The following is a 25,016-nucleotide window of genomic DNA, read 5'->3' on the forward strand; positions in this document are numbered from 1 at the left end:
CCCTGGATGGGCACCGGTAGTACTAGTTAACGTGTATGCACCCAACTGGGACAACACAAGCTTCATCAAGACAACTATGGCAGAAATCCCTGACATAGCGACGCATCGACTAATCATGGGAGGGGACTTCAACTGTGTACAGGACCCAAAGACAGACAGATCAAACCCCAAAACGGGGAAAACCTCAATCATGGCAAGGGAACTCAGTCACTTTATGGAGCACATGGGAGCGGAGGTTCGCGCACCCAGGGGAGAAGGAATTCTCCTTCTTCTCTCTAGTACACAACGTATACACCAGAATTGACTTCTTTGTGGTGGGGAAAACGGTGCTTCCGGGGATAGACAAAGTGGAATACTCTGCAATTGTGGTATCAGACCATGCTCCACACTACATGGCCGTGAGGCTGGAGACGCGCAGGGCCCAACGCCCCACATGGAGGTTGGACTTCGCCCTACTAGCTGACAAGGATTTCAACGAAAGGATATCACGGGCCATAGCAGAGTACACAGAGAACAACCAGAACAGGGAGGTCTCACCCTCCACATTCTGGGAAGCACAAAAGGCCATACAAAGAGGGGAAATCATCGCTTTCAAAGCGCGAAGAGATAAGGAGGAAAGGACGGCTAGGCAGCAGCTGGTCGACTCCATACTGGAGGTAGACCGTAAATACTCCTAGGCCCCGACCATAAGAGGTCCTGGCAGAGAGGAAAGAGCTTCAAAGGAACCTTGACCTGCTCTCCACCAGGAAAGCAGTGCACCAACTCCGCCAGGCACGTGGGACCCTATACAAACACAGAGACAAAACCAGCCGCCTGTTGGCACACCAGCTGAGAAAGCAGGCAGCCACCAGAGAAATTGCACAAATCAGGGATACCAGAGGCACGTTAGAAACAGAACCAGAAAAGATCAACAAACCCTTCAAGGCCTTCCACCAAGGGCTGTACACCTCAGAGCCCCCAATGGGGGAGTCCGGGATGAAATGGTTCCTTGATGGACTGGACATGCCAGTCGGGGGGGGGGGGGGGGGGGGGGGGGGGGGGGGGGGGCAGAAAACGGGGCTTGGAAGCACCACTAGCACTGGGAGAGATCATGGACAGCATTGGCTCCATGCAGGCGGGGAAGGCGCCGGGACATGACGGGTTCCTGGCGGACTTCTACAAAATATTTGCGACAGCACTGGCCCCGCACCTGCGGGAGATGTTCACAGACTCGTTAGCTAGGGGCACAATGCCACCCACGCTAGCACAGGCCTCAATCGCGCTGATACCTAAGAAAGACAAAGACACAACGGAATGTGGGTCATACAGACCCATCTCACTGCTGAATGCAGACGCCAAATTCTGGCCAAAATCCTAGCCAAAAGGCTAGAAGACTGTGTAACTGAGGTGGTCGCAGAGGACCAGACGGGCTTTGTCAAAGTTAGACAGCTTACCTCGAACATCAGGTGCCTGCTGAACGTGATAATGACCCCCTCTGGGGAGAGGACACCAGAGGTGATCGTCTCCCTAGATGCAGAAAAGGCCTTCGACAGAGTCCAATGGAAATACCTCAGATGTACTGGAGCGGTTCGCGCTTGTAACAGGGTTCACCGCCTGGGTAAAGCTCCTATACGACGCTCCCATGGCGAGCATATGTACCAACAATACCAACTCCCGATGCAGCTACACAGGGGAACCAGACAAGGATGCCCACTGTCCCCGCTGCTGTTCGCTCTAGCGATCGAAACATGAGCAATTGCTCTCAGAGCGGCAAAAAGCTGGAGGGGGATCCGAAGGGGCAGCAGAGAGCACAGAGTCTCACTCTATGCAGATGACCTGCTCCTCTACATTTCGGATCCATAGAGCAGCATGGGCGGAATCATCGCGCTCCTGAAAGGGTTTGGCGCCTTCTCGGGCTACAAACTCAACATGAGCAAAAGCGAGATCTTCCCAGTACACCCACAAGTAGGGGGGGCAGCACTAATGGGACTGCCGTTAAACAAGCCCGACACAAATTCCGCTACCTGGGGGTCCAAATAGCCCATGACTGGAAAGGGATCCACAAATGGAACCTCACCAGTCTGACAGAGGAAGTAAAAAAGGACCTGAAAAGATGGAACACACTCCCACTCTCCCTCGCGGGGAGGGTCCAGATGATCAAAATGAATGTACTGCCCAGGTACCTCTTCCTACTTAGACCCATTTCGATCTACATCCCCAAGGCCTTTTTCAAAGCGCTGGACAAACTAATCATGTGTTCGTATGGGGGGGGGGCCTACAAAAAACAAAATCCAGGGGGGGCTAGCCCTCCCAAACGTACAATTCTACCACTGGGCGGCGACGGCCGAGCGAATAAGGGGATGGAACAAGGAGCCAGAAGCCGAGTGGGTGCGTGCATAAGAGGCCTCCTGCATGGGGACCTCCTTCCGGGCCCTCGCCACGGCGGCACTCCCATCCCCACCCAAAAAACATTGCAGCAGCCCGGTGGTGATAGCCACCTTCCAATCCTGGAACCAACTACGGCAGCAATTTGGCCTGACCAAAATGTCGGACAAAGCTCCCCTGCACTAACTATAGGTTCACACCAGCGCTGACTGACGCCACCTTCAAAAGGTGGGGGCAGGACGGAGGGACACTGACAATCAGGGACCTATACACGGATGCAGGATGGCAACACTGGACGAACTGACAGAGAAATTCCAGCTAGCCAGGGGGAATGAGCGAAGGTATCTACAGCTCAAAAACTTCTTACGAAAGGAGACAAGGACATACCCACAACCGCCACAACAGACACTACTGGACGCAAGCATACTAGACAAAGGGAACTGTAGTGACATGTATGACCGACTGATAGAAAGGACCGACACCGTACTGTACACAACAAGAAATGGGAGGAGGACCTGGGGATTGAGATAGGGTGGGGACTCTGGAGCGAAGCACTGCATAGGGTCAACTCCACCTCCACGTGCGCAAGGCTCAGCCTGACGCAGCTAAAAGTGCTACATAGAGCCCACTTAACAAGAACCCGTACGAGTAGGTTCTTCCCGGAGGTGGAGGATAGATGTGAATGGTGCCAAGGGGGCCCGGCCAACCACGTCCACATGTTCTGGTCTTGCCCCAGACTTGTGGGGTACTGGACAGCCTTCTTCGAGGCAATGTCCAAGGTGGTGGGGGTGAGGGTGGAGCCATGCCCGAAAGTGGCGGTCTTTGGGGTTTCGGACTAGCCAGATCTATATGGGGAGGAGGGCAGACGCCCTTGCCTTTGCCTCCCTGATCGCCCGCCGTAGAATCCTGCTCGGCTGGCGGTCAGCAGCACCGCCCAAAGCTGCAGACTGGCTGTCTGACCTCTCAGAATCCCTCCAAATGGAGAAAATCAAATTCGCCATCCGAGGGTCAGGCGACGGCTTCCACAGAACGTGGGAGTCATTCACGCAATTGTTCCGGGACCTGTTTGTGGCCAACGAACGAGAGGAAGAATAGCCAGGCAGCCAAGAATCAGTGGGGAGTAGCTAAGCCTACGAGGAAAGAAAAGCGAACCACTGGGGGTTGGGGGGAGGAGAAGAAGAGACAGGGAACAAGAGAGGAGAATCAGGGAGGTGGGGAGGAGGCAGGAAAATGAGAGCCGGAAGAAAGGCACGGGATACAATAACGAACAGGGCATCTCCAGGAGTAGGGAACGAGGAGAATGATGACGAAAGACGGGAGGAACGGCAGAAGTGGCGGTGAGCGCGAGACGGCAGCGAGATCTGTCCGGGAGAAGCCAGCGACAACAACACCAAACCCATTCGAGTATTGCCCACTGTAATTGTCTCTCCGGCACCCGAATGTATATTTACCTCGCCGGTCTCCACCCCCCCCCCCCACCCCTCCCTCCCTCCGGCAAACAGTCGCCTACTTATGTGTTGTAAATAATTTTGCCAGTTGTACAGAGTTTCTGCTGCTGAGCTGGTGGACAATACTCTACCAGTTATTCTACTTTATTTGTTATTCTATTTTTAAAAAATAAATATTTACTATTTTCTTTTCATTGGTTTGTTTTGGAGTGCATATATATATATTTCTTATCCTGTGTACATAACGGTAAATATACTTTGTTCAAAAACCCAATAAAAAACATTTATAAAAAAAGTCATATGCACCCTGTGCACCACCTTAAACTGTATCAGGCTCATCCTTGCACAAGAGGAGGTTCCGTTTACCCTTCGCAGTGCCTCACTCCATACTCCCCAATTGATCTCCATTCCCAACTCCGCTTCCCATTTCTCCTTGAACTTCACCACCCACCCACCTCCTTGCTCCCCCAGCCACTTATATATATTCCCAATTCTTCCCTCTCCTTCCACATCCGGAAGCAGCAGTCGCTCCAGCAGGGTGTATCCCGGCAATCTAGGGAGCCCCTTCCAGACCTTTCGTGCAAAGTCCCCAACCTGTAGATACCTGAACTCACTACCCCTCGGCAGCTCTACCCTCTCCCTTAGCTCCTCCAGACTGGCGAACCCTTCCTCCAAATACAAATCCCTCAGCTTGACCAGCCCCACTTCCCTCCATCTCCGGTACACACTATCCATCCCCCCTGGCTCAAACCCATGATTCTCGCACAGCGGCGTTAGCACCGACATCCCTTCCACCCTAAAATGCCTCCTCAGCTGATTCCATATCTTCACCGCGGACTGCACCACTGGGCTCCCTGAATACCTACTCGGAGCCATTGGCAATGCTGCCGTCACCATAGCCCTCAAACTAGACCCCTGACAAGATTCCTCCTACACTCTAACCCTTCTGCTTCCCACCACCTCCGTACCTTGTCCACATTCGCCGCTCAATAATAATGAAGCATGTTTGGCAACGCCAACCCCCCCTGCTGCCTCTGCCTCTGTAGCAGGGTTCTCCCCACCCTCACCACCTTCCCCGCCCCTACAAAGTCAGAGATGATTGTGTCCACTTTCCGAAAAAAGGCGTTTGGTATAAAGATCGGGAGAGCCTGAAAGATAAACAAGAACCTGGGCAAAATATTCATTTACACCACTTGGACCCTCCCCACCAACGTTAAGTGCAGTGTATCCCACCTCTTAAGATCCTCCCTGTCATCCTCCACCAGCTTCGTTAAGTTCCACTTATGGAGCCCCGTCCATTCCCTCGCCACCTGAATCCCCAAGTACCTAAACCTATCCCTCGCTACCGTAAATGGTATCCCCCTAAATTAGACCGCTGTGCCAGCTCATTCACAGGGAATATCTCGCTTTTCCCTACATTCAGCTTGTATCCTGAGAACCCTCCAAACCTCCCCAACAGGCCCATAATCCTTCCCATACACTCCAACGGATCCGAAACATACAGCAAGAGGTCATCGGCATAGAGCGACACCCGATGCTCCCTCTGTCCCCTCATTATCCCCTGCCACTCTGCCAACCCCCTGAGAGCCATCGCCAATGGCTCTATGGCCAGCGCAAACAGCAGCTATGTATCCCTGTGTAAGTCAAAGCTTCGTGAGCTCATATCATTCGTCCTCACCCTCGCTCTTGGCGCCACAGACAGCAACCGCACCCATGCCACAAATCTCGGCCTAAACCCAAACCTTCCCAAAACTTCGAACAAGTACCGCCACTCCACCCGATCAAATACTTTCTCCGGGTTCATGGACACCACCACCTCCGGTACCAGAGCACTCGACGGATTCATCACCACATTCAACAGCCGTCTTACTTGCGAGCTGCCTGCCCTTCACGAAGCATGTTTGATCTTCTGCAACCACCCCCGGGACACAATCCTCCATCCTCCCCGCCAACAACTTAGCCAATACTTTCACATCCGTGTTCAATAGTGATATGGGTCTATACGACCCACATTCCATCGGATCCTTCCCTTTTTTGGGGATTAGTGTGATTACTGCCTGCTTCGTGGTCTCCGGCAACTCCCCCTTCTCCAGTGCTTCATTGAACGCCCCCAACAGATGTGGTGCCAGGTCCGCCGCAAATTCCTTATAAAATTCTGCCGGGTACCCATCCAGCCCAGGGGCCTTCCCCGACTTCATACCCCTGATACTATCCAGCACCTCCTTCAGCCCCAGGGGCACCTCCAACGCCTGCCTCTTTGCTTCCTCCACCTGGGGAAATTCCAGCTCGCCCAGAAACCGCCCCATGTCCCCCTCCTCTCCTCCTGGGTCTGCCTCATAAAGTCCCTGGTAATACTCTCTAAATGCCTCATTTATCTTCCCTGGCTCTGACACCACATCCCCAGCCCCAGTCCGGATCTTCAATATTTCCCTGGACGCAGCCTGCCTCCGCAGCTAGTGCGCCAGCATGCAGCTCGCCTTCTCCCCATACCCGTATTGCACCCCTCTTGCCCTACACAGTTGCCCTACCGCCTCCCCGTTGTCAGCCTGTCAAATTGCCCCTCCAACTTTTTCCTCCTCGCCAATCCCTCCACGGTGGGCACCCTTGAATATTCCCTGTCCACCTCCACCATCTCGCTCACTAGATGGTCATGTTCCGCCCTCCTTTCCTTATTCGCATGAACCATTAATGAGATAATTTCTCCCCGGACCACTGCCTTCAGCGCTTCCCAAAGAATGCCCGCCGACACCTCCCCATTCTGATTGAACTCCACATAATCCCTAATCGCCAACCGCACCTTATCACAAAAACCTCCATCCGCCAACAACCCCGAGTCAAACCTCCATCCCGGCCTCTGCTCTCATCCCGTACTGAACCGAATATCCAGCCAGTGGGGTGCATGGTCCGAGATAACTATCCCCGCATACTCTGCCCCCTCCACCCCAACCAAAATCTCCCGACTCACTACAAAGTAATCAATTCTCGAATACACCTTATGGACGTGTGAAAAGGAATACTCCCTTCTCCTTGGGTTCTGAAAGCGCCATGGATCCACCATGCCCATCCTCTCCATAAACCCCCCCCAGCTCCCTTGCCATTCGTACCCAACCCATCGACCTGGGGCTTGATCTATCCACCCTCGGCTCCAGGACACAGTTAAAATCTCCTCCCATGATCAACTGGTACGTGGCCAAATCCGGGATTGCTGCCAGCAACCCCCTCATAAAACCCACATCATCCCAATTTGGTGATACACATTTACCAACACTACCGGTGCCCCTTCCAATACCCCACTCACAATCACATATCTCCCACCTGGATCCCTCACCTCCTTCGCACTCTCGAATTCCATTTTTTTGCTCATTAAAATCACCACACCCCTCGATTTCAAATCAAACCCCGAGTGAAAAACCTGCCCGACCCACCCCTTCCTTAACCTAGCCTGGTCCTTCACACGGAGGTGTGTCTCCTGCAAAAAGACATCCCCGCTTTCAAGCTCCTGAGGAGCGCGAACACCAGCGACCTTTTAACCGGCCCATTCAGTCCCCGGATGTTCCACATTACGGACCTTACCAGAGGCTTGTGCCTCCAATCAACTCTAACGTCCTTCAGCTTCCCCACTTAACGTCTGCCCCTTTAATTCCACTCTGTACCTAGCCCATCCCAGATGGCCCCTTGCTTCGCACTTGACCATGTCATCTCTCACCCCTGCCACGTCGCAGAACCCCCCCCCCCCCTTTTCCCCTTCTTTCTCCCCCCCCCCCCCCCACTTCTCCTTTTCCCCCCTCCCCGCAACCACCCCTCTTGGCCTTCTCCCCCACCACCTCACTTCCGTTCACCAACATAACCTGCTAGCGCGGCTGCCCCTGCCCAAAGGCACATCCTCGTGACCTCTTCCCTCTTCCCCCCCAACTCCTCAGCTCAAAGAAGGCCTCCTGCTGCCCTTACCCTCCCCCACCCAAACAAGGACTTCTCCTGAACTCCAGGTAGCCTTCTCCAAAAACAAACAAACAGATGTTAAACACAAACAGTCCCATAAAACAGGAGGGGGGATGGGAACATCAATCCCCACAAACCTTTCACCCCTACAACTCCTTACAATCTCAACATTGAACAGAAACCCCCTCCCCCAAACAAAAAAAGGCAAAAATCCCCCAATCCCTCCACCCACTTCAAACATGCTCCCGACCATTACATAGTGCCAGCACCCCGGTTCCCAAGCATTGTCCACTCAGTTCTCCCCCAGTTTATGCTCATTAATGAAGTCTTTGGCCGCTTCAGGGTTCTCAAAATAATACTCCCGGCCTCCGAACGTCACCCATAATTTCACCGGGTAGAGCACCCCAAACCTGATCTGCCGCCGGTACAGCACCGCCTTGGCCTTGTTGAAACCTGCCCGCCGTTTTGCCAACTTGGCTCCGATGTCCTGATAAATCCGGATGTTATTTCCCTCCTAGTTGCAGCTACGCTTCTCCCTGACCCACCGTAGAATTTTCTCTTTCTCCACAAATTTATGGAGTCTCACGATCACCGCCTGCGGCGGCTCCCCAGCTCTGGGCTTTTGCCTCAGAGACCTATGCGCTCGGTCCACTTCAGGTGCCTTATCTAGCACCCCTTCTACCACCAGTCCCGCCAGCATCCTCGAGACGTACCTCGTGGCACTCACACCTTCCACTCCTGCAGGCAGGCCCACGATTCGCAGGTTCTGCCTTCTCAAGACATTCTCCTGCTCCTCCACCTTTGCCCTCAGCGTTTTACAAAGGTCTCCTAGGAGCCCCACTCCGCCTCCAGAGCCACCACACGATCGCTGTGGTCCGAGATCACTCCTTCTGGAACACTCTCCCTAACAGCATAGTGGGTGTACCTACGACCTCAAGGACTGCAATGGTTCAAGAAGGCAATTCACCACCACCCTCTGAAGGGCAATAGATGCTGGCCTGACCAGCGATGCCCACATCACGTAAATGAACAAAAAAAAATATAAATATATATATATATATATATATATATGTATATATTGCAATTCAATTTGTGATACTCTCCTACTTGACAAATGAATTCATAATCTTAACTCTACTTTCTGGGAAAGATATCAGACTTCCTAATATCATTGAAGATGTAGACCACAGGAGGCACAGATTTGTGCACGCAAGTATCGCAAAAATTACCCTCTCGTTCCTCAATCGAGGAAGGAATGAAACAGTATTCAAAAAACGGCAAGATATCTACAAAGTGATGAAGAAAAAATATGTATATTTTCTCAAAACCTTTGCCCACCGTTTCACAGTTCAGACATCGCGTCTCATTAGTGAGTGTTCCTTGGAAGATCTCGTGCACCCAGGTCGGATCGGGCTTGCTGTTTTCTTCTACTTCATTCGCATTTCCATTCTTCAACTTCCCATTCTGTTTCTCTTGCTTCTTCTCTTCCTGCAAGATGTCAGCGATGGTGTTCAGCAGGTAGTTTAGAAACTCATGTGCATCTTGTTGCATGTAGTTATCAAACAAGTCTGCAGTTAAAAGAAAAATAAATGTAACTGTCAGCTTTGACCAACTTCCAAAGGGATTATAGTTTACAGAACAAGTGACGGTGACAATAGTACGGCACTGGTCATGTGGCCCTCCATCCCTACACCTGGCTTCAGCTCATACTAACAGTGTAGGGCAAGTGGGGGAGGAAGCAGAGATTTCCTTACTTCCTACTTGTGGTGAAATTATAAATAGCACATTGATGATTTTGCTACATGAATAAAGGAAATCTTGGCTCAACAAATAAGTTTGTCAAGTTATTCTTGTTTGTCAGACTATTTTAGAATAGAAAAATAATAAAGCAGATTTAAATAAAGAGTGAGTCTTGAAGGTTTAGTTCTAGATCTTCTATTCTAGCATTAGAAACATAGAAAATAGGAGCGGGAGTAGGCCATTCAGCCCTACGAGTCTGCTCCACCATTCAATATCATAGCTGATCCTCTTTCAACCCCATACTCCTACACTCTCCCCTTACCCCTCGATGCCCGAGTCTAGAAATCTATTTCCTTCTTAAATATATTCAGTGACTTGGCCTCCACAGCTTTCTTGGTGTTGGAGAACTCCACAGGTTCACCACACTCAGTGAAGATGTTTCTCCTGCTCTCAGTCCCAAATGGCATATCCCATATCCTTAAGACTGTGACCCCTTGTTCTAGACCTCCCTTCCCCCACCACAGGAAACAACATTACTGCATCCAGTCTGTCTGTCCAGCCGTGTCAAAATTGTATACATTTCGATCAGATACCCTCTCATTTTTCCAATTTCCAGGCCCAATCAACCCAATCTCTCCTCACATGACAATCCTGCCACCCCAGGAATCAGTCTGGTGAGCCTTTGCGGCACTCCCTCTATAATAATTTCTGAGATAAGGAGACCAAAACTGCACACACTACTCCAGGTGTGGTCTCACCAAGGTCCTGTATAGATGCAGTAAGACATCCTTGCTCATGTACTCGAGTCCTCTTGAAATGAAAGCCAATATCCTTTGTCTTCCTAACCACTTGCTATACCTGCATTCTTGCTTTCAGTGACTGGTTTATGAGGTCCTTTTGTACATCAACATTTCCCAATCCATCACCATTTAAATAATACTCTACCATTCGGTTTCTCCATCCAAAATGGATGATTTCACATTTATCCACATTATACAGCATCTGCAATGTGTTTGCCCACTCACTCAAATTGAATAAATCATCTTGAATCCTCTTAACATCCTCCTCACCACTTGGGAGGATCAGTTGTTATAATGCTTAACAAATCTGTATATTTGTCATGATGATATCCCAATCTGTTGGTTTCAGCCTTTTGCAAATCACCACATTTTTATAGTTTATTTCTGTCCTATTTTCATATGATGTTTTTGTTTAAATGCAATTTCCTCATGACATCTTGGACATTTACTGAGCAGGCAATAGTGGGAGGTATGCTATACCTTCACTAGGATCTCACCTCTGAAAGACAGTTAATGTTCCTTGCAAGAAAGAACTAATACATCAACAAGGGCCAGTTTAGCTCGGTGGGCTAGACAGCTGGTTTGTGGTGCAGAACAAGGCCAGCAGCGTGGGTTCAATTCCCATACCAGCTCAGGCTATTCGTGAAGGCACGCCTTCTCAACCTTGCCCCTCACCCAAGATGTGGTGATCTTTAGGTTAAGCCAGCTCTCCCTCTCAAAGGGGAAAGCAGCCTTATGACAACTTTACCTTAGCCCAGGGATCAGCTACGAAAGAGACACACTGTCAACCAAAATGTCGAGTTGCGTTGTAATATGTTTGGTTGCATCATTATCATACTTTCACTTGATTCATAGAGGAGCTCATGTGAGAAGGCAAACTGCCCGGGCAGGTGGTGACTTAGTGGTATGGTCACTAGTCTACTTTACCCCGGGTGATGCTCGGAGTTCAAATTCCATGGCACTCAATAAAAATATGGAATTAAAAGTCTCACATTGACCATGAAACTATTGTTGGAAAAACCCATCTGGTTCACTAGTGTCCTTTCCAAAAATAAATCTGCCATCCTTAGCCTGTGTGTGTTTCCCAATCTCTTAAATGCAGCACAGTGGTTAGCATGGCTGCCTCACAGTGCCAGATTCTAGCCTCGAGTGACTGCGTGAACGTTCTCCCAGTGCCTTTGTGGGTTTCCTCCAGGTGCATCCCCACCTAGCTTTGTATCATCAGCAAACTTTGATAGTCTCTTCCAAGTCACTTCATTAATATAGGGAGTGTAAATAGCTGAGATCCCAGCACTGATTCTTGTGGCACTCCACTAAGCACAGTCTACCAATTTAACAATGCCCCATTTATCCCTACTCTTTGCTTCCTGCCTGTCATAAAAGGTACAGTGACACATTGGTTAGCACTGCTGCCTCACAGAGCTAGGGACCAGTGTTCAATTTCAGTCTATGTGGCGTTTGCACGTTCGCCCCAGTGTCTGTGTGGGTTTCCGCCCGGTGCTCCAGTTTCCTCCCACAGTCCAAAGATGTGGCGGTTTGGTGGGGTTACACGGATAAGGTGAGCAAGTGGGCCTGGTAGGGTATTGTTTCGGAGGGTTGGTGCAGACTCGATGGGCTGAATGGCATCCTTCTGTGCTGCAGGGATTCTATGAAATGGCCTAGCAAGTCACTCATTTTAAGGGCAATTAGGGATAGACAAAATAAATTCTGGCCCAGCCGGTAACATCCAATAAAAAATAATCAGGTACCCAATTAAACTGTTGTTTGTCTAAACAACAAGAGAGGTTTCTGCCTGCAATATCAGAGGTGCAGAGGAAAAAATATATATATTTATGCCAGATAACAGCACTCTCCACAGATCAAATCACATGCCAGGATCCCAGCTTGTGCGCTTTAAAAGTTCATTTGCGCTCTTTTCTTTTTTGTGTTAATAGTGGTGACTATTATTATATGCAGCCGTTGTTGCCTCGAGTTCAAAGAAAAATCTGGTAACCCAGTGCAAGAGTTAATTTAACACTTGCACCTTAACATAAAACTGGACATAACTGAGTGAAGATGCCAAAACAAACTGACTTCTCTAGAAATTTACCCTATTATTTGATTTATTTCCAACAATAGGATAGGTAACAATATATAACACATTATCTATAAAATTGTGAGGTATAGTCCCCTTGATATGCACCATCTTTCTGTCTAATATAAAAACAGCTGTTACGCAAATATCACACTGGAAGAAAATTACCTTCAGGATTTTCTTAAAATCTTAATACCTAAAGTATGACATCACACAATGTGGGTGTAAAAACTATGGAAAATGGATTGACTTGAGCCAGTGAAAAGTAAAATGTCTAGCAAATAAACATTCAGAATACATATAATCTTGCTGCACAACTCACCATTCTCTTTACGCAACCTGGAAATGAATTTCTTCGGAGGAATCACACCGACTTTTTTCTTCTGGGTTGCAATGCTATGGAAGAGGTCGGCTAGACAAATCAACAGATTTTCCTTCTTCTTCTGCTGTGCCTTGTATGCAAGTACATTCTCTCGAAATGGTCGGCAGAAGTAGAGCGCTTGCAACACAGAGTTACAATAGCAGGTGTTCCCAAACTAGCACAGCAAGATACATTCAACATTAAGATCATTAAAATCTAACATTAAGATCATTAAAATCTAACAATGTTCCTTCATTCAAAATATATTTTGTTTTCAGTCAACCACAAGGGGGATATTAGCTTAAAAGAATGTCAACAGTTTTATTAAATCGCACTTATATTTCATAACACACTATAGTTAAAGCCATACACTTTGATTTCAACATGCACTGCCTCAAATTCACATTTGACCAAAACTGCATTGTACAGAGCTGGTCAAGCTTGAAATAGAGGGTTCTTTTTTTTAAAAACAGCAATTCTCTACGCCATCAGTCATTCACTCCACAATCTGGACGATGTGACATAAAAGGAATTAGGTTTTGTGATTTAAAATTTTCATCTACAAAACGAACCACAAGGAAACCTTGCTACCTTTTTTCAGGGCAGAACATTTTAAATTATTTAACTTCCTGCAGTTCTGACCATGTTTTCTTACCTGGACAAGGGTTTATTCATAAACCAACAGGTAATATAGGAGTAGAAAAGGCCATAACTGGATGCTGGAAATCTGCCCCCTCTTCAAACAGTAGCTTTTGGCAGTTATTCTGCTGTTGGGTCCTCTAGACCCAACTTTCATTTCTTCCATTTGGCCCTTTACCATTCCCTTTTCCCCGCCCCCTCCAAATCGCTCCAGTTTTTCACCCCATCAGCTTTTCTCTCCTCCTTCCTTTTCTCTGCTTTTGTACTTGCTTAGGTGCCTGTTACATCTCAATTTCTCCCAAGTTCTGGTTAAAAGGTCAGCAAACTGAAGCATCAGCTGTTTCTCTCTCCCAGGTGATGCCTGACCTGTTGAGCATTTCCAGTATTTTCTCTTTTAATCTACAGGAGTAGATGGAAAGTGATCTGGTACTTGGAATTTAAAAAATATATATTGTTATTAGTTTTTGAATTGGATTTTAACAACATTGCACACAGACAAAAGAACAAAAAATATACAAACTGAAAAATAATACGACAAAAGGGAAAACAGAGTTTTCAGGTATGAATACATAGGAATTTTAGGCATTGAGGCAGAAGCGGAATTGAGAATCTAGTGTGTAACAATTACTCTGCTGCTGTAGAGCCAGTTTGATCATGCTACTAAAATACACAGGCTTGTGCATTTTAAACATTAGTCAAATGCTTCTGTTTACACGAACAAACATTAGGGAACAGGATTTCGACTGGACTATTTCTTGTAATATTAGTGCCATGTGGACAAACATCATGTCAAATAAGCTCAGATGAATGAGGAATTTTAAACTCATGAATTACATCCAAAATTACCTCTCCACAATCTTTTACACTAGTTTAGGATTCAGTGTTTCCTTGATCAGGCCACATTCACATACAGACCACACTTCCCCAGGTCAAAATTGAGAAGTTCCAGTGAAAGTGCTGGTTTAGGAGGCTATTCAAACTGCACTCATTTACTTAAGCACACAGGCACTAGTAAGCATTTTTTAAAAATTCAGTAGACCAATGAAGTATTGATGATTCCATACAGCTTTTAAAAGACACTCAGAGTAGAAGCGCTCACAAGAGAAGCGGTTGAGGACTCTGGGTCTGTACTCGTTGGGAGCTTAGAAGGATGGGAGGGGGGGGGGGGGGGGGGTGGTCTTATTGAAACTTATAGGATACTGAGGCCTAGATAGAATGGACATGGAGAGAACGTTCCCACTAGTAGGAAAAACTTGGAACCAGAGGGCGCAGCCTCAGACTTAAGGGACGATCCTTTAAAACTGAGATGAGGAGGAATTTCTCCAGCCAGAGGGTGGTGAATCTGTGGAACTATTTGCCGCAGAAGGCTGCGGAGGCCAAATCAGTGTCCTTAAGACAGAGATAGACAGGTTCCTGATTAACAAGCGGATGAGGGGTTATGGGGAGAAGGCAGGAGAATGGGTATGAGAAAAACGTCAGCCATTATTGAATGGCGGAGCAGACTCAAAGGGCCGAGTGACCTAATTCTGTTCCTATGTCTTATGGACCAACACTGGAGACACGTCAAAAATGCTTTCGTTACAAATAAACCTATTTTAGGAACATATTCTCCAACAAGTTGATGTGACATCTCATGTGGGTGAAGAGTTAGCATGTCCTATTTTTACTGGTGCTACTTGCTTCCTATTATCAGCTTACACAGCTGGCTAGCAGTATTGTCAATGCCAAATGCCCCCATTGGTACACAGCCTCTTTTGTTTTATTCACTTGGGTTTTATTTTCATTTTTTCCACAGGACGCGGATGTCGTTCGCTCGACCAGCATCTGTTGGCCATCACTAATTGCCCTCGAGAAAGTGAGGAGCTGCCTTCTTGAACCACTGCAGTCCATGTGTGGGTACACCCACAGTGCTGTTAGGAAGGAAGTTCCGGGCAGCACGGTGGCGCAGTGGGTTAGCCCTGCTGCCTCATGGCGCTGAGGTCCCAGGGTCCTGACTCTGGGTCACTGTCCGTGTGGAGTTTGCACATTCTCCCCGTGTTTGCGTGGGTTTCGCCCCCACAACCCAAAAGATGTGCAGGGTAGGTGGATTGGCCATGCTAAATTGCCCCATAATTGGAAAAAATGAATTGGGTGCTCTAAATTTATATTTTTAAAAAAGAAAGGAAGGGAGTTCCAGGTTTTGACCCAGCAGAGGTGGAATTGCAGGTGATGCATCTGGCACCCTAGTGTTTCTAGGTGATAAAGGCTGCGAGTTTGGAAATTGTTTTCGAATGAATCTTGGTGAGTTGCTGCAGTGCATCTTGTAGGGGTACACACGGCTGCCACTTTGTATCATGGTGGAGGGAGGGAATATTGTTTGGCACTGAAGTGCCAATCAAGCAGATAACTTTGTCCTGGATGGTGTTGAGCTTTTGGAGTGTTGCTGGAATTGCACTCATCCCAGGCAAGTGGAGAGTATTCCATCACACTCCTGACTTGTGCTTTGCAGATGGTAAACAGGCTTTTGGGAGACTTACTGCAGAATTCCCAACCTTTAACATGCTCTTGTGGCCACAGTATATATATGGTTAGTCCAGTTCCGTTATTGGTCCATGGAAACCCCTAAGTAATTGATGGTTGGGGATTCAATGATGGTAACACCACTGAATGACATGGAGAGATGGTTAGATTCTCGCTTGTTGGAAATGGTCATTGCCTGACACTTGTGGCTGAATGTTACTTTCCACTTAGCCCAAATCTGGCTATTCCCAGGCCTGCTTCAGTATCCGGGTTGTCACCGTGAATGGTATTAACACTGTGCAATTGTCAGCGAACACCCCACTTGACCTTATGGTGGAGGGAAGGTCATTGATGAAGTTGAAAATTCCTGGGCCTGGGCCCTGCAGTGGTGTCCTGGATCTGAGATGATTAACCCCCAACAATCACAACCATCTCCCTTTGCACCAGGTATGACTCAAACCAAGGGCAGCACGATGGCGTAGTAGGTAGCACTGCAGCCTCGCGCGCCGAGGTCCCAGGTTCGATCCCGGCTCTGGGTCACTGTCAGTGTGGAGTTTACACATTCTCCCCGTGTTTGCGTGGGTTTCGCCCCCACAACCCAAATGTGTGCAAGGTAGGTGGATTGGCCACATTAAATTGGAAAAATGAATTGGGTACTCTTAAATTGAAAAAAAAAAAGGTATGACTCAAACCAGTGGAGTTTCTCTCCCTCCCAGATGCCCATTGACTCCAGTTTTGCTAGGCTCCTTGATGCCATACTGGATCAAATCTTCCTTGGTATCAAGGGCAGCATTCTCACTTCTGGAGTTCAGCTGTTTTGACCATGTTTGGACCAAGTGATCATGAGGTCAGGGGTACAGTGTGCATGGAGAAACCCAAACTGAGTATCAGAGAATAGGTTTATGTTGAAATTAAGTGCTGCTTGGTAGCACTTGATGTCACTTTGCTGATGATCAAGAGTGGACTGATGAGGCAGTAGTTGGCTGAGATTTCTCCTGTTGTAGTTTCACTTGGAAGGAATTGAAGTGGCTGAAGACTGGCATCAGTGATGCTGGAGACCGAGATGGATCATCCACTCGGCACTTCTGGCTGAATAGTTGCAAATACTTCATCCTTCTCTTTTGCACTATTTGCTGCACTCCCCCCATCGTTGAGGATGGGGATATTTGCAGAGCCTCCTCCTCCAGTTGGTTAGTTATTTCCACCATTCATGGCTGGATGTGGCAGGGCTGCAGAGCTTATATCAAACCTATTGGTTATGGGAATCACCATGCCTGTCACATGCTGTTTCCATTGTTTGGCATGCTAGTCCTGTATGATCACTGGTTGACACCGCATTTTTTGGTACACCTGGTGCTGCTCCTGGCATGTGCTCCTGCACTCTTCATTGAACCAGGTTAAATCCCCTGGGTCGGGGATCGAGTGGAGCAAGGCCATGAGGTTACAGATTGCGGCTGAATACAATTCTACTGCTGCTGATGGCCCACAGTGCCTCATGGATGCCAAGTTTTGAACTGCTCGATCTGTTCAAATCTACCCCATTTAGAACTGTGGTAGTGCCACACATAATAATGGGTCTTTTTCTCGACATGGACTGGGCGATGGTCACTCCTACTAAAACGGTCATGAGCAGATGCATCTACGACAGATAGATTGGTGAGGTCAAGTGGGTTTTTCCCCTCTCGTTGGTTCTCTCACCAACATCTGCAGACCCAGTTAACAGCTATTTCCTTCAAGACTCAGCCAGTTCAGTCAGTAGTGGTATACCAAGCCTCTCTGGGGTTGACATTGCAACTAGTCTGTGGAAGAGCGCTCCCAATTTTAACACTAACCCCAGATGTTAGGAAGGAGATCTAGATTTTTGCAAGATTCACAGGACTAGATATGCTTTGCGGTGCTTAGGTCAATGTTGGATGGCCTGTGGTTTCATTTATTTTTGCCTTTGGAGCAGCAGGCCTTCAGGCACGTGGAGACACCATGGCACTAATTACTAATGAACCAAACTACCAGCTATGGGAGAATAGCTCTACTGCCTTGTTCCAGAGGTGAAAACTAAGAGAGTAAACACTGACAGACTAACCTGGAGTGCAGCCCAAAGGCAGACTGATGTTTAAATATGTCATCTTTTCAGCCGCTCCTACAACCAAGTTTGTGCCATATGTTGTGCTTTGTATTTCTTTGGACTCAACCGGGGAGATGAAGAAGACAATCTTGACGTTTGAGCAGCCCAGAGTCGCCATACATTTTGCCCATGTTTGCGCCCTGGACAGAATAGTCCAGTATCACTGCAGAGCATTAACAGAACACTAGAGACAATACTTACAAGTGATAAGCGAAGCGCAATTGATGTAGAGAATGGGTGGTCTGTCTCTGGCGGTGGGAGGGACCATTGTGTCCCACTGGTCAGCCACCACCCACCTCGGGTCAGGCAGACAGACTCAAAACAGCAAGGTGCTGACCCAACACAATCCATCTGCTTCAGTGGGTACTTGGAGCTTAGCGTCCGAGCTCAACAAAGTACGTAAAGATAAAAAGATTGACAAAAATGAATGCAAGTCCCTTACAGTCGGAAACAGGGGAATTCAGAACGGGGAACAAAGAAATAGCTGAGGAACTAAATTCATACTTTACTTCTGTCTTCACGAAGGAAGACATGAATAATGTACCCGAAGTCCTGAGAAACATAAGTTTTAGTGAAGAGCTGAAGGAAATCAGTTTTAGTAAAGAAATGGTTTTGGGGAAATTAATGGGATTGAAGGTGGAAAAAGATACAGGGTCAGATAATCTTTGTCCTAGAGTACTTTAATGCCAGGAGTATTAAAGGTAAAACAGAGGAGTTCAGGGCAATGATTGACACATTTCTTTAGAATTTTGGCCAAGGGTGGTATCATGCCCGGTACAGGCTTAGAGGGCTGAAGGGCCTGTTCCTGTGCTGTATTGTTCTTTGTGTAATTATGATATAATTATAGCTATCACAGAGACATGGTTGAGTGAGGGATTGGCAACTCAACATCCCAGGATGTAGAATCGTCAGGCAAGACAGAGGAAGGGGTAAAAGAGGAGGAGGCATTGCATTATCAGTTAAGGAGGCAGTTACTGCAGTAAGGAGAGATGATATCTTGGGAGGGGGCATCAAATGAAGCTTTGTGGGTAGAGCTTAGGAATAAACAAGAAGGGATAGCTACATTGCTAGATATTTATTATAGACCCCCAGATAGTCAGCAGGAAATTGAGGAGCAAATATGTGCGCAATTCATGGAGGGGTGTAAAAATAATAAGAGGGTAATTATATTAGATGATTTCAACTTTCCCAAAATTAATTGGGATAGCCATCATGATAAGGGCTTAGATGAAGTGGCGTTCTTAAAAATGTATACAGGGGAATTTTTTAGCTCAATTTGTAGAGAATCCAGCAAGGGCTGGTGCAGTGCTGGACCCAACTATGAATGAAGCTGGACAGGTGGTTGGTGTGTTGGGAGGGGAGCATTTTAGTGATAGCGACCACAACATGGTTTAATTTAAATTTGTTTTGGACAAAGAAATAGACAAGTTGCAAAAAAAGGTTTTGCAAAAGGGGGAAGGGTAGATTTTAACAAAGTAAGGCAGGATCTGGCCAAGGTAGACTGGAAAAAGAGTTGCTTGTAGGGAAATCTACAAAAGAGCAGTTTGGAGGGGAGGGGGGGGGGCACATTCAAAGATGAAATAGGGAGGGTACAAGCCCAATATGTCCCCTCTAGGGTAATAGGAAGGTGTAACAGAGAACCATGGATGACCAGAGACATTTAGGCTATGATGTGAAGGAAAAGAGAGGCTTTTAACAAATATAAGGGGAGCAAGTCTGCAGAGGGATTAGTGGAGTACAGAAAGTGCAGGATGGAGCTTAAGAAATCAATTAGGAGAGCAAAGAGGGGATATGAGAAAGCTCTGGCTGGTAAAAGTTGGGAAAACCTCAAGATATTCTATAAGTATATCAATGGGAAGAGGATAACCAGGGAAAGAGTAGGGTCCATTAAGGGGGAAATCTGTGGGTAGAGCCACAGGACATTGGTAGGGTGTTGAATGAATATTTCACATCTGTCTTCATCCAAGAGAATAAGGAGGTAGTTATGGAACTCAGGGAGAGAGCTTGAGAGGTTCTTGAGCAAATTGTCCGAAGGAATAAAAACAAGGTATTGACAGGCTTAAAAGTGGGCAAATCTCTAGGTCCTGATGAATTGGGGGAGGTGAGGGAGGAGATTGCCGGGGCTCTGATCCACATTTTTAATTCCTCTCTGACCACAGAGGAGATGCCAGAGGACTGGAGAACAGCTAATTTAAGAAAGACAAGCCCACTATTTAAGAAATGTTGCAGAGACAAGCCAGGGAACTGCAGACTGGTGAGTCTCAAGTCAATGGTTGGGAAATTACTGGAGAAGATTCTGGAGGAGAGAATCTATCTCCACTTGGAGAAGCAAGATTTAGATCAGGGAAAGTCAGCATGGCTTTGTCAGAGGGAGGTCATGCCTAACAATTTTGATTGCATTTTTTGAGCATGTAACTGAGTGTATAGATGAGGGTAGTGCAGTTGATGTAATTTAAATGGTCCCAGTATCTGCGTGGGTTTCCTCCAGGTGCTCCCGTTTCCTCCCACAAGTCCCGAAAAACGTGCTTGTTAGGTGAACTGAACATTCTGAATTCTCCCTCTCTGTACCCGAACAGGTGCCGTAGTGTGGCGACGAGGGGATTTTCACAGTAACTTCATCACAGTGTTAATGTAAGCCTACTTGTGACAATAATAAAGATTATTATTATTAAGGAAGTGGCCCTAGAAATAGTAGATCCATTGGGGGTCATTTTCCAGAATTCTTAGGACTCTGGAATGGTTCCAACAGATTGGAGGAAAACTTATATAAGCCCACTTTTCAAAAAGGGAAGGAGAGAGAAAACAGGGGAAACAGAAGTATAGACCAGCGAGCCTAACGTCGGTAGTGAGGAAGTTGCTGGAGTCTATTATCATGGATTTCACAGCACAGTATTTGGAAAGCAGCGGCATATATCAGATAAAGGGCAGCACGGTAGCACAGTGGTTAGCACTGTTAGCACTGTTGCTTCACAGCTCCAGGGTTACAGGTTCGATTCCCGGCTTGATTCACTGTCTGTGCAGGGTCTCCACGTCCTCCCCGTGTGAGCGTGGGTTTCCACCGAGTGCTCCAGTTTCCTCCCACAGTCCAAAGATGTGCGGGTTAGGTGGATTGGCCATGATAAATTGCCCTTAGTGTCCAAAAAAAGGTTGGGTGGGGTTATTGGGTTACAGGGCAAGGGCGGAGGCGTGGGCTTAAGTGGGGTACTCTTTCCAAGGGCTGGTGCAGACTCGATGGGCCGAATGGCCTCCTTTTGCACCATAAATTCTCTGATTCTCTGGATTTACGAAAGGATAATCATGCTTGCCAAATCTATTGGAATTCTTTAAAGATGTAACTAGTTGACCAGGAAGAAATGGGTAGGTGTGGTTTAGACTTTCAGAAGGCTTTCAACAAGGTCTCACATAGCAGATCACGATGTAAAGTTAAAGCGCATGGGATTGCGGGTAGTGTCTGGAGATGGATAGAAAGCTGGTAAGCAGACAGGAAGCAGGATTGGAATAAATGGATCTTTTTTTCCCGATTGGCAGGCAGTGACTACTGGGTTTCCACAGAGAGAGAGAGAGAGAGAGACAGAGAGAGAGAGAGAGACAGAGAGAGAGAGAGAGACAGAGAGAGAGAGAAAGACAGAGAGAGAGAGAAAGACAGAGAGAGAGAGAAAGACAGAGAGAGAGAGAGAGACAGAGAGAGAGAGAGAGACAGAGAGAGAGAGAGAGAGAGACAGAGAGAGAGAGAGACAGAGAGACACACAGAGAGAGAGAGACACACAGAGACAGAGAGACACACAGAGAGAGAGAGACACACAGAGAGAGAGAGACACACAGAGAGAGAGAGACACACAGAGAGACACACAGAGAGAGAGAGACACACAGAGAGAGAGAGACACACAGAGAGAGAGAGACACACAGAGAGAGAGAGACACACAGAGAGAGAGAGACACACAGAGAGAGAGAGACACACAGAGAGAGACACACAGAGAGAGACACACAGAGAGAGACACACAGAGAGAGACACACAGAGAGAGACACACAGAGAGAGACACACAGAGAGAGACACACAGAGAGAGACACACAGAGAGAGACACACAGAGAGAGACACACAGAGAGAGACACACAGAGAGAGACACACAGAGAGAGACACACAGAGAGAGACACACAGAGAGAGACACACAGAGAGAGACACACAGAGAGAGACACACAGAGAGAGACACACAGAGAGAGACACACAGAGAGAGACACACAGAGAGAGACACACAGAGAGAGACACACAGAGAGAGACACACACAGAGAGAGACACACAGAGAGAGACACACAGAGAGAGACACACAGAGACAGAGAGAGAGACAGAGAGAGAGACAGAGAGAGAGACAGAGAGAGAGAAGAATAGAATAGAACATTACAGCGCAGTACAGGCCCTTCGGCCCTCCATGTTGCGCCGACCTGTGAAACCACTCTAAAGCCCATCTACACTATTCCCTTATCGTCCATATGTCTATCCAATGACCATTTGAATACCCTTAGTGTTGGACAGTCCACTACTGTTGCAGGCAGGACATTCCACGCCCTTACTGCTCTCGGAGTAAAGAACCTACCTCTGACGTCTGTCTTATATCTATCTCCCCTCAATTTAAAGCTATGTCCCCTCATGCTAGACATCACCATCCGAGGGAAAAGGCTCTCACTGTCCACCCTATCCAATCCTCTGATCATCTTGTAAGCCTCAATTAAGTCGCCTCTTAACCTTCTTCTCCCTAACGAAAACAGCCTCAAGTCCCTCAGCCTTCCCTCATAAGGTCTTCCCTCCAGACCAGGCAACATTCTGGTAAATCTCCTCTGCACCCTTTCCAATGCTTCCACATCCTTCCTATAATGCGGCGACCAGAATTGCACGCAATACGCCAAATGCGGCCGCACCAGAGTTTTGTACAGCTGCAACATGACCTCATGGCTCCGAAACTCAATCCCTCTACCAATAAAAACTAACACACCGTACGCCTTCTTAACAACCCTCTCAACCTGGGTGGCAACTTTCAGGGATCTATGTACATGGACACCGAGATCTCTCTGCTCATCCACACTGCCAAGAATCTTACCATTAGCCCAGTACTCTGTCTTCCTGTTATTCCTTCCAAAATGAATCACCTCACACTTTTCTGCATTAAACTCCATTTGCCACCTCTCAGCCCAGCGCTGCAGCTTATCTATGTCCCGCTGTAACTTGTAACATCCTTCCGCACTGTCCACAACTCCACCGACTTTAGTGGCATCTGCAGATTTACTCACCCATCATTCTACACCCTCCTCCAGGTCATTTATAAAAATGACAAACAGCAGTGGCCCCAAAACAGATCCTTGTGGTACACCACTAGTAACTGGACTCCAGTCTGAACATTTCCCATCAACCACCACCCTTTGTCTTCTTCCAGCTAGCCAATGTCTGATCCAAACTGCTAAATCTCCCTGAATCCCATGGTTCCGTATTTTCTGCAGTAGCCTACCGTGGGGAACCATATCAAACGCTTTACTGAAATCCATATACACCACATCAACTGCTTGACCCTCATCCACCTGTTTGGTCACCTTCTCAAAGAACTCAATAAGGTTTGTGAGGCACGACCTAGCCTTCACAAAACAGTGTTGACTATGTCTAATCAAAAATTATTCCTTTCCAGATGATTATACAGCCTATCTCTTATAAACCTTTCCAAGATTTTGCCCACAACAGAAGTAAGGGCACTGGTCTATAGTTACCGGGGTTGTCTCTACTCCCCTTCTTGAACAAGGGGACAACATTTGCTATCCCCCAGTCTTCTGGCACTATTCCTGTTGACAAAGATGACTTAAAGATCAAAGCCATAGGCTCAGCAATCTCCTCCCTAGCTTCCCAGAGAATCCTAGGATAAATCCCATCCGGCTCAGGGGACTTATCTATTTTCACCCTTTCCAGAATTGTTAACACCTCCTCCTCATGAATCTCAAGCCCTTCTAGTCTAGTAGCCTGAATCTCAGTATTCTCCTCGACAACATTGTCTTTTTCCTGTGTGAATACTGACGAAAAATATTCATTTAGCACCTCTCCTATCTCCTCGGACTCCAAGCACAACTTCCCACTACTGTCCTTGACTGGCCCTACTCTTACCCTAGTCATTCTTTTATTCCTGACATATCTATAGAAAGCTTTAGGGTTATCCTTGATCCTACCTGCCAAAGACTTCTCATGTCCCCTCCTGGCTCTTCGTAGCTCTCTCTTTAGGTCCTTCCTAGCTAACTTGTAACTCTCGAGTGCCCTTACTGAACCTTCATGTCTCATCTTTACATAAGCCTCCTTCTTCCTCTTGACAAGTGTTTCGACTGCCTTAGTAAACCACGGTTCCCTTGCTCGACCACTTCCTCCCTGCCTGACAGGTACATACTTATCAAGGACACGCAGTAGCTGTTCCTTGAACAAGCTCCACATTTCCATTGTGCCCATCCCCTGCAGTTTTCCTCTCCATCTGATGCATCCTAAGTCTTGCCTCATCGCATCATAATTGCCTTTCCCCCAGATATAACTCTTGCCCTGCGGTATATACCTATCCCTTTCCATCACTAAAGTAAACGTAATCGAATTGTGGTCACTATCACCAAAGTGCTCACCTGCCTCCAAATCTAACACCTGTCCTGGTTCATTACCCAGTACCAAATCCAATACAGCCTCGCCTCTCGTTGGCCTATCTACATACTGTGTCAGGAAACCCTCCTGCACACATTGGACAAAAACGGACCCATCTAAAGTACTCGAACTATAGCGTTTCCAGTCAATATTTGGAAAGTTAAAGTCTCCCATAACAACTACCCTGTTGCTTTCGCTCCTATCCAGAATCATCTTTGCAATCCTTTCCTCTACATCTCTGGAACTTTTCGGAGGCCTATAGAAAACCCCTAACAGGGTGATCTCTCCTTTCCTGTTTCTAACCTCAGCCCATACTACCTCAATCGACGAGTCCTCATCAAACGTCCTTTCTGCCACTGTAATACTGTCCTTGACTAACAA

General features: G+C 47.4%; 1 protein-coding gene across 2 annotated transcripts in view; it reads right to left on the minus strand.

Annotated features, from left to right (window-relative positions):
- The window catches only part of usp46 (ubiquitin specific peptidase 46), a 112,171-nt gene that overhangs the window by 40,524 nt on the left and 46,631 nt on the right, over window positions 1–25,016 (minus strand). For both annotated transcript variants that reach the window (XM_072496758.1, XM_072496757.1), the window contains 2 exons: window positions 12,688–12,901; window positions 9,090–9,319 (listed from right to left, as the gene is read on the minus strand). In XM_072496758.1, the coding sequence (XP_072352859.1) occupies window positions 9,090–9,319; window positions 12,688–12,901 (444 nt within the window). The remainder of the gene's footprint in view (window positions 1–9,089; window positions 9,320–12,687; window positions 12,902–25,016) is intronic.

Source organism: Scyliorhinus torazame, chromosome 3, assembly GCF_047496885.1.
Source record: "Scyliorhinus torazame isolate Kashiwa2021f chromosome 3, sScyTor2.1, whole genome shotgun sequence".
In the NCBI taxonomy this organism is placed as follows: domain Eukaryota; kingdom Metazoa; phylum Chordata; class Chondrichthyes; order Carcharhiniformes; family Scyliorhinidae; genus Scyliorhinus; species Scyliorhinus torazame.